Source organism: Cydia strobilella, chromosome 17, assembly GCF_947568885.1.
Source record: "Cydia strobilella chromosome 17, ilCydStro3.1, whole genome shotgun sequence".
In the NCBI taxonomy this organism is placed as follows: Eukaryota; Metazoa; Arthropoda; class Insecta; order Lepidoptera; family Tortricidae; genus Cydia; species Cydia strobilella.
The window spans coordinates 10,503,235-10,520,739 of NC_086057.1; the positions used below are offsets into that span (position 1 = coordinate 10,503,235).

The following is a 17,505-nucleotide window of genomic DNA, read 5'->3' on the forward strand; positions in this document are numbered from 1 at the left end:
CCTCAGGTTATCCTATAGATAGGTTAGGTTAGGTTGGGTTTGTTTTATGGCAATCCTGAAAAGTTACGCGTTTCTGAGTAAAACCAAATTATGACTAACGAAAATGTGGACAAACAATACATTATGACTTAAATCTATATGAGAAACAATAGAAATTTTGGTATTAGTTTTATATTAGCAACAAATATATAGGTATTATTGTAAATAATGACTCGTATATTTAGCGCAAACAGACATAAGTATGACAAACACCTTAAATATTGTCTAGAAATACGAGAATTTAGAGAACCTAGTTGTAAAAGTAAATAGAGAGAAGCTAGTTGTAAATTATCAAATGTCGTTCCAACTATTAGACTCTGACCACGCTAACTTAAAAACACAAACTTGGCAGTAAGAATGTATACATACATATCCCTATTAATAAGCTCCATACTTGACGTAGCCAGACCACTTTGCATGGTCCGACTCTAGCCATTGTATTACTCAAAACTGTATTATCTGTAGCTCAAATTAATACAAAGTATACAAACATACTGACATAAATGAAAAATTTCAGAAAATGCACGTATACAAGAAAACATTGCAAGCGCTCATATATCCCATCTCGTCAACGACGCCTCACAACTTTCTGCTATGGACCGCCACTTCCCCTACATACTGCTACGAATGCGAAGGCCTTCTGTGGGGTATTGCGAGGCAGGGCGTCCGTTGTACCGAGTGCGGTGTCAAGTGTCACGAGAAATGCAAGGATTTGCTCAATGCCGATTGCCTGCAGAGTAAGTTGTGCTTCACGATAAAAGGTTTAAAGTTTGGTGATACTTTGGGGCGTCTCTTCTTGGGCGATGTTACAATTCTACATTCTTTCGAATTATCTATATTTGTAGTTGCACTACTTGCACTTGCTTATAATAATTAAGGCATACCACGTAGGTAAAAAAAATAATACTATTGGTAAAGTACAGTCTCGCCAAACAGGAACCCCATGAAAAATAATTAATAATCAAATGCGATACATCATAAAATAAGTAAGGTTCTAATTGAAAAGTAAACCAAAAGAGACATTAATTATTTCTCATAATTAAAATCAAGGTAAATGTGGACATGAAAGTCATCACTTTGTTGAAATATGTGATGTCATGTTGGGTTGGAGACTGCAAAGCACAGTTCTCTCCTTATTAAACTGGAGTGGAGGCAAGCGGCACTTGACGGGTCACTCATCGCCACAAGATCTCACCGCCGCCGCCGAGGCACCCGGGTGTATCGATATACAAGTTTATCATATGCCAATATTGTCTCGTGTCTATATTATGTTTGGTCACCTTTGGTAAAGTCATACTTTTCATTAACATCAGTAAGTAAGTCAATATATTTGTTTAACGAATGTGCTTATTAATTAAATATTTAGCCACATTCTTCAGTGTGAATTGCTGAATTTACAAAGTACCGTTAGTAAAAATTCCTTTATGGTAGAAGTTCCAGCCGATATTTTATGATAAATTCACAGTTGAATATGTACCGAATAATCACTGGAGTTTTTAGATGCTCTATTTTCTTTCATAATCCGCTTTCAAGGTAAAATCACGCTAACTATAGTAGGTACTTTAAAACGAAATGATAGTTAATAAAATTATTTACGTAATTTTTATTACACTGTCACACAGCACTGGCTGGCATCCGTCCAAATCTCTACGGAAGTCTTGGAACTTCTTTATCTAGTCGTGAACTCGCCCTCTTATACAATTTGCCGCTCTGCCAATTTAAATTGGAATTATGCAGTTTAATTCATTATATGTATAATATTATAGCAATAGCCGATGGATGAATATTATTGCTGGTACTGATTGTACCTAACCAATGCATCGCCGTCGCAAAAATTTTATAAACCAAATCCTCATCTGAGAATAAGGCTTATTTTATAAACGAATGTTCATAGTAGGTGTTCCCTCGCCGCAGGAGTTTCGAGTAGCACTTAATGGAGCATCAGACTTTTCAAGAGTTACCCTATGTGCCCTCACTTTGAAGACTGCGTTACTCGTATCGTATCTTGTAGTATTGGAGCTGAGTAGTTTGACCTCGTTGCGCGTTTTTATATTAAGTAACACTTTCTTTATGCTCTGGTACCTAACTAACGATTACTTACCGTGGATCAGAAACTTGTCGATATATTTTGGTGACTTTTGAATTCGTTCCTTTATAGAGACAAATTGTATGTGACCGCAATAGAGTGACCCATCTGCGTTTCTAAACTCCGTGCATAATTTAGAGTTTTCACCAAACGCTATACATAACAGCTATTTACTATTTAGAAGCACCTACAAAATATTTGCTAAACAGTATGAATGTAGGTATAGAAAGCGAAACGTGTTTTGCAAGTCCAAGCCACGAATTATAAACAGTGGCGATGTTTTTTCTGTATATTTGTAAGTGTACGCTCTCTAGGTGGCATCTAAATTGAAGGTAAACTGGTAAACAAAATGTCGTGGTAGTCAAAATTTTAATGTAGCTCGAGTTATGCATGTTACGTAAAGTTTTTGCATGTTTCAACGCTAGACATCAAAAACATCAAGATCCAATCTACATACAATCATCGTTATTCAAAGTAGGTATTAGGATATATCACGTCAAACTATTACTTTACAAAATCATCTTCATAAATTTTAATCGATGTCGTGTCTTTCCTGGCCGGTCGTTTTATATACTTATTTATTTTATATTTTTGACCTCATATAATAATAAAAGCATGGTGTCTGTACCCCTTTCGATTAACTTTTTATACAAATGTATATGCTTTTTCAATGTGCATGGCTATCAGTTACGAAAATAAGTACACATGATATTTTTCTGAATTGTTATATAATTGGATTCGGCGATATTGCACGATCATGTAGGCGAGCAGTCGTGTGATATATTCCAGATTTTAACACAAAACTAAAATCCATTTACACTTATCGACTGCACGCCGTATTCATGGATGTCTACACTTTGAAAACAATTTTCTTAGTATAATTAGTTTATATTTTTAACTGACTGAACTTATAATCTGTACTTATTAGAAAAAGGTATTATTTTATTTAAAAAACTCCTTTACAACAAAAATGTATTGTAACATCTTAGTTGGAATGGAACATAGAAAACGTTTTTTTTACAATACCGATACATAATATTGTGGTTTTATGCTAACTGCATGTGAATTATAATAATTTAAGTTTTTAAATATTTTCTACGTCTATAATATTCATGCTATTCAAATCATTCTAATTATGTTTTCAAAGTGTAGACCGTAGATAAAGTAGATAGGGCCCCTCCGCCATCCGATCCTTCGGGTTGCCCAGCCCAACGCCGAAACTTGTTAAAGCCCTTGTCGAATCAAATTAGTTAAGTTTACTACTTTTCTGTACCCTACTTCACATCTACACTGTCTTACACACGATCCTAAATATCGGTACAGAGCCTTGAAAAACAAGCTACCGATTAATTAAAAATTGAATCTGACACTAAACTGTTGCGAAGATGTGCCTGTCTAGCAATGTGTGCACGCCTCCAATGTCTGCCCACTTCGATATTATTTATATGTGGTCCCATAGTTTATTTATTTAAGTACATTTTATTTTTTTATAGACTTCCGCGTTTATGTGTTTCTTTCACTATCTTTATGTTTCTATTTAATAATCCTTTTTAAGACGTGTGCTTAGAGCTTACGTAAACAATGACGATGTCTTGAAACGTAAGAATACAACTACAAGATGAGATATAGACTTTAATTAAAACTGAAACATACAATTCTTATACAGACTATAGTTTTAAAGGGTGTTTGATTTTAGAAATACCAACCTGACAATATCCTCAGACGTGTTTTTGTTGCAATAGACGTCGACGCGACTGCTGTGATATTTTGATTGCAGTAATTACGTCTCGGATAGTTTGTCAGTTGATATTCGTTTTGGAAAGGCGTCGTGCTCCGGTCCGCTTCGGTCGGCGCCGCTCGGGGTTAGCGACGCGATCAGATCTGGCAACGGTAGTTAAATTCAGTGTTCGTGTTTTTTCGGTCTTTAGTTAGCATCTGGTCGAGTTGTGTCCTCGCAGAGGCCGTGGCGGGCAGGAGCGCGGGGCGGGCAGCCGTCCCGGCGCACTTGCTTCTACGAAAGAACTCCCGGCACCGCCTGAGCAGTGTGTTTCGCAGGGGCTGCCGAGAAATCTTCGAAGCACGGGGCAGAGGACAAAGCTAACTCCATCATAACCGCTATGAAAGAACGAATGAAGCAACGTGAGAGAGATAAGCCGGAGATCTTCGAGCTAATCAGGTATTGCAAGTTCCAAATCGTTCGTTGACTAACGAGTATTTAATACTTTATAATAAATGGGGCAATAAAGGGATGGGTAATTTTCTTCTTCACACCGCATTTAAGAATTTAATTAACGTAAATTAAACTCGCAGTCTTATCTTTAGATTGATTTTTCTGGTAAAGTTATACTTCCTTCAACGACATTCCAATTTCTTTTTTTGGTAGTTTGATGAATCGTTTATCATAAAAAAATGATTTGCCATTAAACTTCTGTTAAACTTTGTGCTCATTAAACGCTAAGGATATTTTTATAACTTTATTCTTATAGCCACGTTTTGATGAAATCAAATTTAATGTCAGCACTTATTTTGGATTTGGTATTGGGTAAATACAAAATGTTTTAAAGTTACGCTTCTATTATATTCACATTTTTATTTTCATTTCTATACTACAATTATACAGTTATATTTTCAACTAGACTTAAGCAAACACAGTAAATTAACAACAAAAACAGCTTTAGCGAGAGTAATGGCTGACACCACTGTGTATGTAACAGACAGGTGTTCAGCATGGAGTCCGAGCCGCACGCCGCGCACATGAGCACCGTCAAGCAATCTGTCCTCGATGGCACGTCAAAATGGAGCGCCAAGATAGCTATCACAGGTTCGCTGGTAACTGTGTCAATGTCTCTTCTACCCACAGCCAGGAGACTGCAGCGATCATGCGAAGATCCCGCTCAACCCAACACACACACCACACTTAAACTTTTCGTCTTTCGTTTCATGTGGCGGCCAGGCGGACTTTTAACGTCGATCCAGACACTCACATAGACAGCCTCGAACAGGCAGAGCAGGTCACTATAGAGGGAACGTCTAAATGGTCATGCAAGATCGCCATTACAGGTTTGCGGTGGTCTTTCGCGGCTCCGGACCGCACGTTCGCAACTTTGGCTCTATTAGACAGATTCTCTTCGCCTGACTTCTGAGTGCGTTCTTTGATAACTGCAAAACTATTTATTTCATACAACTGAAAATAAACTTTTTACTACCTATCTACTTCTAGCCATCTATTAATAATGTTTTCTTTTACAAGTTTACATGCTTATTTCATCTGTAATTCTAGTGATCTCCATTAAATCATTTTACGGTTTAGACTCACTTGTTTTAGTCACTCGCGCGACATGTTTCGCAGAGCCTAGGTCTCCTTTCTCAAGCACTAATAGTGCGAGCAGCGTTCACGACGACCGTGTATTGCGTACTGCCGCTGCCGCGCGCCGCGTCGCTCGCTGCGCGCGCGCCGAGAAAGCCGGTTGGCAAGATACAGGCGCGTCGCACTATCTTCGGTTTGACAAGGCGAGATTACTGGTACGCGAAAAATGCTACGTACCACGTAAAATACGTGAAGCGATCGAGATTGGGCGGCGCCCTAATTTCAATCGGGATAGCGGCTGGGCTGTGCCGCCAGCATGGAAGCCTGTGATTCCTCAGCAGAATGCCGGTGAGTGTTGTGACAGTGTAGTGGGCATAGTGAGTTCGTGCTGTGTGGCGCTACAAGTGTTAGGTGACCCAAACCCAAACACACCACTGTGCCCGCCTACAACGATAGCGAAAGACCTCCCCCAACCGGCTTTCTCGGCGCGCGCGCAGCGAGCGACGCGGCGCCCGGCAGCGGCAGTACGCAATACACGGTCGTCGTGGACGCTGCTCGCACTATTAGTGCTTGAGAAAGGAGACCTAGGCTCTCCGAAACATGTCACGCGAGTGACAAGTGAGTCTAAACCGTAAAATGATTTAATGTTAGTATGTCTCACAACAGTTTAAATTCGATTCTAGTGATCTCCTGTTATTTTTAAAATATGTTGCAGTTGTCAAGGAAATTTTGCATACCCTACTTGAATCCCTATTAACCCAAACCAATCACGGTCGTCTTGCACCGCCTCTGATCACTTTCATCAACAAATCGTAGTTAGGTTCCATTAAAACAGGAAATTCCACGAATCTCACACACCACTTTATAACAATACAAAACTTAAGTCAATCATGCACACGGAATTATTCCATATGATTTAACACGAAATTATGCAAACACATGAATTAATAACAATGATCGCAATATACTAACACGTCTGCTGGAATTACACGATTGCATGTATTTCACGAGAATAACACTTATTTGTTACTGTTACGAATGGTTTCAGGAGCCTGCTTACTAACTTGCAAATAAAGATCCCCGAATGTAACTATAACTTCTCTGATAGGTAGTCATGACCCTACACCTGTCTCCCAAATAGCTACACCCAAGTAACTTAAGTGAATGACGTTTCAACTACTGAATGAAATAAGAGCATGACGAATGAAAAAACTCTTTTATCTAATTGAAAGTAAAGATGCTGACGCCTTTACTTCAACATATATTCATCCATATTTTCGATTCGTGAAAATTCCGGAATCATTAGATTTGACTGCCGCGCATCTTTTAGATTTCTTCTTTGAAACTTTCCTGGTCGAAGTTTGCATTAGAAGTTGCGATAATGTAGTCGCTATGATCTACATGTTTTAGAGTTGGAATTTGGGCATAGACAAAAAGTTTTGTAGTTTTTTGAAGCTAGTGTCTTCTTCTTGACCCCCAACCTCGTTAGACACGAATCCTGATTGTAGTGTTTCGACACGATCTTCACTTACACCGTTTTTAGTATCAAGGTAAGAAGGTTGGGAGCACAATTACATTAAATGCTAATGTGATATGTCACCTGACCAATTAAACGGCACAACAGAAACATTATAATACCTATCTTTAATATTATTTTAACACTTCTTATTGTAAAGAATTATACAATCAGTGAGTTTGACCTTTGAAAGACTTAGTGGCAAGAGGTTTATCAGAAGTCGTTCGAGCTTGACATAGGTCGGCTTTGAAAGGCCCATTGAAAGCTCCTAAATGTGGTACTAATGAGTCTTTTTGATAAATATTCCCTTTTGATCCTTTCACTTGCTGACAGGATATATTTAATAATAAATCAACCTGTACGCAGAGATAGCTTTATGTACTGGATTCTAAAATATCGTGTATTTTATGTACCTTCTTATTGAGATGGCTAAAACTCAAAGAATGCTTAGATGCTTTCTGAACTAATTTGTTTACTGTTTGGAAGCTTATATTTTTACTAAAGTAGCCCTTCGTGGGCAGTTATCTGTGCTCAAGGGTTAATCGCCAAAGATAAGAGTGGGACCTCGGACCCCTACGTCACTGTCCAAGTCAGCAAAGTCAAGAAGCGGACCAGAACCATGCCTCAAGAATTGAACCCCGTCTGGAACGAAAAATTTTACTTGTAAGTTTCATAATTTAATTCTCCGTTCCGCTTTTCGCTTTGTTCAGGGCTTTACGAGGGCAAGTTATCGTAAACAGTTTAGAGATGGTAAATCCGATTTTGGGTTGTACCTACTTGCAATTTATGTTGGCATTGCGCGCGGTATATGTTTTGCTAATGTTGCGGTGAAGCTATAAACAAGATTTAAAGTGGCAGGGATTGCTAATGTTGGTTGTGAACTTTGCAGCGAGTGTCATAATTCATCGGACCGCATCAAAGTACGCGTGTGGGATGAGGACAACGACCTGAAATCTAAGCTTCGACAAAAGTTGACGAGGGAGTCTGACGATTTCCTGGGACAGACGATCATTGAAGTAAGTATTTAACTGTTTGTCTGAACCTGAAAATTGTCAGCATTAATGAAAATGTGATCAGAGCAACCGTTTAAATTGACGACAATAACCTCGTTTTGTGTTACGTCAAAATATTCTTTTACAATTCCATCAAAGTATGTGAATTTTATAATTAGAATATCACTGAGAAATACGTTTCACAGTAAAATTATTAGATAAAGTAAAAATCATTCTTAACATATTGCGAAATGGAACAAATGTAATTGTCCATGTACAAGAAATAAAGTTTGCAAAAACTACTTCAAAACTAAGTTACAATGACTAGTGATTAGGTTACATTAAATGCTTACTCTCAGGTTCGAACCTTGTCCGGTGAGATGGACGTGTGGTACAACTTAGAGAAGCGGACGGACAAGTCGGCGGTGTCCGGCGCAATCCGGCTGCACATCAACGTCGAGATCAAGGGTGAAGAGAAGGTGGCGCCATATCATGTCCAGGTCAGTGACTGTATATCATGCTTATAATCTGTAGATTTTACTCCTTTATCTGTCTTAACATGTGTCTGTGTATGATGGGTCCTGGCGAAGTTTCTAGTTCTTGCATTTTTTTCGAAAACTCTTTTTCTGTTCTTATCATGAGGTTAGAACCCACGATTTTGACCATATGAAAGGTTAAAACTGATTTACAAAATCAGCAGTGTCTTATACTATCCCTGTGGTGGCTATCATACCACTTATAACCCCAGGCCAAGCTCGGAGAAGAGCTAGACAACTCATAACATTACACACAGTTGCAAAAGTGCATACCCAGATTATAAATGGAATTTGCAGTTGCGTGTACGTTCAACCCTACCATTTTACTCTGGTATAAGTAACCTCTACAAGTCTACACCTAGTGGCCTAAAAGGTTTTTAGTTAAGTACGAATGTTACCTGAGTTTCCACCTGAAAACAACTAGTTTGCAGGTTTTATCTAAATAGACAAAGGTTTAGATATAGTTATCGTCATTGTGGTACTACTTCCGAAGTCTATATCAGGCAAATCAGGCATTGCAAGATAACAATTTCCGTAATTCTTGCCCACGTAAAATTATAACAAGTAATAAATATTGACATAACAAGTTTTATGAAGAAGGGGGTGTAGCAAACATAGACTATCTGTTTTTGGACCTTACCTTTCTTTCGCATTCTTATAAAACAATAACAGATATTCACGCGAAGTCTCAACAGGTAGTTAAGGACGCTGGCATGCCGCCCTTTGGCCTTCTGCCAGCAGTAATCACGTGTTTCAACCAATTACTAACTTGACTGATGGAGATAGTGAACAGTTAAACATCCGTTCCGGTTTGTTGTCGACGTGTTGATTCAACTTAATGTAATTTAGGGGTCGAATGTAAATCCAAAGCGTTCGTTACATCCGTGACTGGTGCTGTTAAATGGGGTTTCAAGAATCGCAATTATATATGTATTGATAGGCGAAAATGAAGGATTGACTTTCTGAAAAAAGCATGGCAGCTGATAGAAATTTTAAATTTCGCCTCATATTTCGAACCCACGCTCCTTAGCTTCGGGTACTAGTTATTCACAGCAGTTTTACTCTACTATTGAAATTCATTGTAACTTAAAGGTACTAACTTTATTATGTGCACATTAAACACTACGTTTATGTTTGAAGTAGATGAGTTAATCATCTAAATGTTCTTTACAACATAAAGCTAGGGTGAGTTTACATCAGATGAGTTTTATTACCAGTCCTGGTGTTCCTGCTAATTGCTATCTACCGTTACGACAAACTAGTAGGTACGAGGACGATAAAAGTATGGATGTTGTCAGTAATCTGATTTCAAATACGGATGAAGACTGAGCTTTGATTTGCTATTCTTCTTCAGTGAAATAACAATTATTAAAACGCAGATAGGTATGTAAATTTGTTGAACTAAATAAATATGAAATTCAAGTTTTAGAATTAAAAAAATGTAAGTCCTTTTCTTTTTCATATTCCCAATTATAATTGCTGACGTTAACACGTAATAAAAAATGTAATTCTAAATGCAGCACGTATGTGAATATATTTTTTTATTTAACCTTTATTGCACAATAAAAATAAGTACAATTGGGGGACTTAATGCCTTAAGGCGTTCTCTACTAGTCAACCATAGAGCGAAACAGAGATTCTCGAACGTGGGTGCTGTGGCAAAAATATTAAAAAAAACACTTACATGACGCTGTCTTATTAAATTAGAATATGACGTTAACGCAAACGGGTACCCGCGGGGCTCTTTGCACTACCTGTTGACTTTTGTATGAGTTCTACATTTCCTGCTACCCAAAGGTTGTCTGGAAGAGATCGCTTTTTAGCGATAAGACCGCCTGTTGTTACCTGGTTCTATTTTTTCTTTAAATATTTCTTTGTAGTTTTACATGTATGTAAAATGTATAATTTTTGGTGCAATAAAGAATATTTACTTACTTACTTTCTTACCCTATTAAAAATATTCTTCTATCTACATAATACCTAAATACAATTGCTGACGTAGGTATAATTACTAATTTCATTCAAATTATCATAATCCATCATGCCTTGTTCGACTTCGTTTTCTAACAAACAATCAAGTCTTGTACCAGATCGTTTATAAGAAGCCCTCGAATGCTCCAGTTCAATGGAGCAACTTTTCAGAATAAATGTGAAAAGTTCGCGCGGCTAACTAAGCGAAGTTGCTAATGCAAAAGAATAATTTCTTGTTCCGTATACCTTTATAGAAAGCCCAGTATACGAGTAACATTTCAAGTACGTTATCGTGAAAGGGCTCTTGAAATAGAATATTGATGTTAGCGTAGTCCACGTAGGGTTAACTACAGAAATAGGTAAGGTTCATGCATGTATAATGAATGTATGCCAGGTTCCTGATTTTGTCCACCGTTCCGTACGATTATTTACATCAAACGTTAATTTATTATTCTTAAGATATGTAGGAGATCAAATAAGTATATTAATATTACTGGGCAAGCTTGCATAAATCGGCCTTCTACCACATGACACTGAGGTAGGGCATATCGTCGGCTGAGAATACGTTTGTGCCATATCCATTTTTGAGCAAAATCGTTTTTGAATGATTCCTAAAGTAACAAAAAATATGCTATAATTGGCACTAATCGGTTTTAAAAAGATAACTGTTTTTCAAAAATGTGCCATATCCGCATTTTATTATAGTATAAATAATTACACTGTTAACAGAATTTTTTCACAAAGTGTGACATATCCAAAACTTTTTTGTCATGTCATACATTGTACGTTTAACACTTACTCATCATTAACGGATAATGACAATAATAAAAATGTTTTTATTTCATGATTACCAATACATTCACAATATTTGTATGGTACAGTCGCCATCAGATATATCGGAGCGGCCAAGGGGCTCACAAATATCTGAACACGCCTCTATAGTCAAGGCGTTAAGTGCGTGTTCAGATATTTTTAAAACATAATATGTGCCTAAATGATAAATAACTTAACTACGAGTATTTCTTAAATGTAAAACTTTTCAAAAAAAAATTTTTTTTTGCTTATTTTCGCTCCTGCAACCAATATAAGTGGCGTATGGCCCAAACGTATTCTCACCCGACGTTATACGTACTCGTACATTACTTACAAGTGTGTCCGTCACATCTGTCTGGCAGACCAATCTGTCAACATATGACGGGAATTAAGTACAGATATTATGTCTGCCGGAGATCTGTCCGCAGACAATATAAATGTGACTTGGAAATTGTATTGCAGTTCCATCACAAACCATGTCGCGCAGATACATTGCACAACACAAGCATTATTTTAAATGCTGATGCAGTAATGTGTTTGGTGTGCCGCAAACGGTTAGTCCACAAATTCACCTCAACTTGAGCAAGCTTTTATGCAGGAAATTTCCACTGTCCCGAACAAAGCCGGCTTCAGGTGATGTGCAAGTATAATTTCGTGGGAGTGCGTCCAGCACTATGAAACTTAAAAATGTTTATGTTAACTTGAATATTTAAAAGTTCCGCCTCTACAACGCTGCTGCACTGTTCTGGTGTTTCAGAAGAGAAGCGCTCTTAAGTTTTAAAAATTATATAAAAACTTTTCTCATAACCCTTGAGTATTGCAGCGCTATCCTTAAATCTTTGATGGGGCTTCAGAATTAGTTGGTAGGTAAATGGTCCTAACGATAAATTGGACTCTAGACGTGTTATGACCAGGTCCATTACGGCACCTATTTCTTATTAGATTTTCTACCGAATGAACTTTATATGACATCAATTCAGTTTGGAACTGCACTTATAAACATGTATTGTTTATATAATTTGCTTCTTTGGGTTACTTTAAACAACTAATTCAAAAATTTTAATGGATGTATAAGTAGGTATGTAACGTTAAACCAATTGTAATCAATCAATGTTGACAGAAGACGTAGAAGTACCGAATGAAATAAATGATCATCTCATTTTATACAAAAAATAGCTATTGAAATACTGTCAATGATGATAGGTATACAAACAAAATGAATACAATACCTATTAGGTAAACTCGATATAATTTATTCAGTATCAAAATGAAATATGCAGCGAAAATAACCCAGAGAATTGTAAAAGGGAAACAACTGTTAATAAAACGTATTGTTTATTTCAAATTCAGGTGCGCGCGTCGGCGAGTCTTGGCCCATCTCATTAGTGAATTTTGTTGTATTTTTAATCAACTTTTGGAGTGATAAGATAAGATTGTTTTCCGTATTCTTCTTTGTTTTGTGAAGAGAATTGATAGTAGCGTGGAAATTGTTCACCATTTTGATGTAACATGCTATGTAGTACGAAAGGTGTTTCGTCTATTTGATAGTTAGTTGTCACACCCTACTGTCACATATCTCAGTTTACCCGTTTTGAATATACGTACGTAGAAACAGGAATGGTGCAGTGTCTATTCCTAAAAAAAATCGTTTCATTATCACCGGGAAACCAAATTGTCATAGAAAATTAATCAAAAAAGGCTAGAAATAGGTGACTATAGAGCCGTTTTTAGATTAACTCGATATAACCCAATGTTATTAATAAGTACCAAGCCAACTGCAGCTTCGTGGAGGAAGTTGAGATGAATTTTTTAATTAATTGTTACAATTTGTTATGAAACATATCATATTAGTAAATACACATTACTGTGTATTGTTTAAAATAACAAATTATTAAAAAAGTTTATTAAAATTGTCGAGGCTCTATTCGAATCGAATCTCACAACAGCCTTCAAGTACAAATCCAACAATACAAGGCACGCTTTAGGTCGTACAGAAAAAAAAAAAAATCTTGCAAGATTCTGTGCGCGACGGGAGTCCGCTCTCGAGGTTTCATTTCAAATCCATGTTATTAAAAGTTACGGGCCCTTCACTACTCTAGTCATCTGTATTGGATAAAAAGGTTGCCCTAGTTTGCTAAGCTCTGCTTTAAATTAACGCGTAACGTAACAAATATTCCGTGAACGCTTGAGAAAACTTAATTTACGTTGTGTAATTATGTGAATGGTTTTATTTTGAGGTAAAAATAGACGACCTATAGTTTTGTTTCAGACTATTGTACCAGGGTGTTTTTTAAAGTCCGTTAACTTCGGGGTATGGCTAAGTACATTTTAGGAAACCAAATAAATAATAATAATAATATAATCGAATTTAAACTGTTGTGAGACATACTAATATTAAATCATTTTACGGTTTAGACTCACTTGTTTTAGTCACTCGCGCGACATGTTTCGGAGAGCCTAGGTCTCCTTTCTCAAGCACTAATAGCGCGAGCAGCGTTCACGACGACCGTGTGTTGCGTACTGCCGCTGCCGCGCGCCGACAAAACCGGTTGGGGGAGGTCTTGCGCTATCGTTGTAGGCGGGCACAGTGGTGTGTTTGGGTTTGGGTCACCTAACACTTGTAGCGCCACACAGCACGAACTCACTATGTCCACTACACTGTCACAACACTCACCGGCACTCTGCTGAGGAATCACAGGCTTTCATGCTGGCGGCACAGCCCAGCCGCTATCCCGATTGAAATTAGTACAGTACGCAACACACGGTCGTCGTGAACGCTGCTCGCGCTATTAGTGCTAGGACTAAGACCTAGGCTCTCCGAAACATGTCGCGCGAGTGACTAAAACAAGTAAGTCTAAACCCTAAAATGATTTAATAATAATGATATAATAAAACGTTTAATAACAGGCAAGGATCCATGAAAATTTTACAGACAACTACAATTACACTATTTAACACTAATTACTACTTAACTAAGCTTACAATAAATAAATAAATAAATAAATTGCAAATATGTCACAAGTACATCATACGACGTTATTTCCGATTCTCATGGCAATGGCATAGTAAATATTCAATTACTTGCGTTTAGTAGCATAAATTCATACTAAAAACTAATCTATTTGTAACAAAGCCCTAAGGCACACGTACACGTTTATATGTTCTTTATAATAATAAATTTTTGATTATCTCCGAAATGGACACAGTAACACTGGTCCAGTGTCTTTGAGAAAGTAACCTAATTTAAGGTCAGGAATGCACCGATAATTGTATAACCTTCAATCGATAAAACACTACATAATTCAAACGTACCTTTATAAATAATATAAAAACTAATTTGATAATTTTGATATCAATTATATCCGAAATAAGGTTACTCTCGTTTAATTAGTCAACGATAAAAACGTATTTATTTCTTTATGTTTATATTTTGACAACATTGTTTCTATTTAAACAACATTGTTTTTATATTGAGGCGTGTGCGAATCATACTTTTACAATGTGCCGGATTAAATCCACTCTCATTTGTCAATAATATAAACAAACTACACTCAATAACAGTTTTGAATGATTTACATTCACGGTTAGTTTCACTAGACTTATATTGACCGTGATATGACCGTGAAATATCGGGAGCTCAAAAACAATACAACAGGTAATCGTAATCACGGTCTATATCTCGGTCAATATAAGTCTAGTGAAACTACACTCATTTATTCCAGCTATGTAGAATTAATAAATTAACGTATAAAGACGAAATAACGGGAAGGTAGTCGAAAATAATACTTATATGTAGTTTAATGTCGCATGCTACTTAAACATAAGATGGCATACTTAACCCGTTAAATGTTTTGCAACCCGTCGCCGTGTAAATTGATGATCCTAAACTTATTAGTGTTCCAACAGTTTCCAGTGGTGAGTCGGAAACTTTATAATTTCCTCGTTAGCGTTCCTCACAATAAAGCGTAATTAGAGAACTTGCGATACGTGACGGGGTTAGTTTGAGTGCATTTTATTTGTGTTTTTATCTCTGATGTAAACAGGAGGTTGTTATAAGTTTAACTTATATTTATGGCGACTAGTTAGTCGGATAAGACGTTTATTACCTATTAGGGTTTATTTCAACGGCAAAGCCGAAAATGTAAGTTTTTAGTAGTTTATGTATGTATATGTGTGTGGATGGGGGTTGTAATACTAGTGTTGATACGAAGTCGAGTGTTTTGAGTCTATATTTGAAGACCTTTTTTGGCGAGACTCTGCGGTAAAAAAACTTCCGAGTTTTTAAGTCCCAAGTCAACTGCTTTATTGAGTATTTTTAAGCGCAACCGTAAATGAGTCGAGCCTCCGAATAAAGACGACGTTAACAACTGTAGGTTTTGTCCAAATACTAGTAGCAGAAAGAACATAAGCGTTATTGAATTGTGATTGCATGAATTTTACATGAAGACAGACAAATCAAAATGTATATGAATTTTACATACATGTACATCTTTTCGGAAAACAATTAGTTTTCTGAAAAGTTCTCGAGTCTATACAAAAGACTCGGTTCACGAAAAAATTAAAAATAACTCGAGTTTCGACTTAATAATCTGAAAAACACAGTCGAGTCTTAAAGGAGGGTACTCAAAGGACTCTAGTACCTATTATCCAACACTATGTAATATTAGCAACTACTTTTCTAGTTTTATTAGTTTATATTGTAGTTTTGAAACATGTTTGGACAACATTACTATTATAGTGGTACCTCTTGTGCCAACAATAACCCACAAAAAAGGCACTTTATGAAAATATTAATTTTTAAATATTACTTTATCCTTTTCTCCTATTTCAAGCATACGAGTATAATATGGTGCAGTGTAATATTGTAGTGTATACGCAATTCTTTTATCTGTCAGTGGCAGAACGCAATCAGAGGCGGCTTTGTTTCCGCGCTTTAGTAAAATTATTTCAGTTGTCTGGGCTGGAACGATTTTATGGTATAAGTACCTAAGTATATATTTTATAAATTTTTGCTGAATTTGACTTCTAAAAGCGCAATGTTTTAGAAGTTTAAGTTAGTATTATGTACTTTGCCGAACGTTTTTTTTTAAATATTCTCTTAATGTTAAAGTTACTAACAACCATGCTGTCAATATTACTAAACACGTCTAAACATGTTGTAATAAAATATAATTTAAGCAGTCGGACAGTAGTAAGTTGTTGTCTAATTTTATGTTCGTCCAAATGAATTTATAAAACAAACACAGTAGATTTGACTATGGCACCTGAAACTATTGTTAATTTGACAAAGTAAAGCTAATGTTTTAGCTTAAAATATTGTAACCGTAAGAAATTACGTTGACTATTTTAAGGACCTTGAATAACTCTCGCAAATAAGCCAACAAATTATAAAATAAACCCTAGGGTTCCCGTCCATTCCAATACATTTTTTTCAGTCTCATCTTAATTTGTCTTGGCCAGGTTTGGCTTGCGGGCGGCTAGAAGATAGGTTATTGATACCGTTAGGGCATCTATCGGGTTATTGTTATCGTATCTTCATGGCATTGCTAGCCTAATGCAACAGGACGGGGAATAGTACATTGTGCAACATGGGGCGTAAATTAAATATTGCAAATGAGAGTATAGTTAAATCGCGACGCCTTGCCAGAGCGATTTTTAGACTCGAGTTTGCAATATTATTACGCCCCGAGTTACACACAATGTTTTTCATCACACTTGCGAAAAAAAACTGTTAATTATAATACTAAAAAACTCCCTAGGGAAAACGCTTTTTCTATTGCAATTCCACATTTACTGAGCGAGTGTGATGAAAAGAGCTATTACTCGCCCGCCTTGTGCTGCAACACCCTATCAAACCCTAGTACTAGTGATATGGCTTATTAATATTAACAGACGTCTCCTAATTACTACGAAAATAATCGAAAAATATAGTGTCATAAAATTCTTATAAAAAGATAGTCTCAAGAGGTACAGGTATAGGTAGTCTGACTAATATATGAATCCAACAAGTAACGATACCTCAAAGTTACGCAATGATTAGTGGCAGCGATGTTCTGGTCGCCGCGTCCCCTTTGCAACGGTATAATTTTCTGTGAACGCCTCCTTGTAACCTGCAGTATAGTCTGATATTATTATGTAAGTATTATGTATTTTTCTTTCAACTGTAGCCATTGTCCTAGTACACTGTTTACTGAATATTGTTTTTGCGTCAGCGTGCGCGGTCAGTAATTCTGTCTAACCATAGA

The 17,505-nt window shown here is 36.7% G+C and overlaps 1 protein-coding gene across 1 annotated transcript in view; it reads left to right on the forward strand.

The window, feature by feature from the left end:
- The window catches only part of LOC134749096 (protein unc-13 homolog B-like), a 329,794-nt gene that overhangs the window by 291,971 nt on the left and 20,318 nt on the right, over positions 1 to 17,505 (forward strand). Inside the window, exons 21-26 of the mRNA XM_063684000.1 lie at positions 557 to 776; positions 4,169 to 4,301; positions 4,840 to 4,946; positions 7,470 to 7,611; positions 7,838 to 7,964; positions 8,300 to 8,440. Of these exons, the coding sequence (XP_063540070.1) occupies positions 557 to 776; positions 4,169 to 4,301; positions 4,840 to 4,946; positions 7,470 to 7,611; positions 7,838 to 7,964; positions 8,300 to 8,440 (870 nt within the window). The remainder of the gene's footprint in view (positions 1 to 556; positions 777 to 4,168; positions 4,302 to 4,839; positions 4,947 to 7,469; positions 7,612 to 7,837; positions 7,965 to 8,299; positions 8,441 to 17,505) is intronic.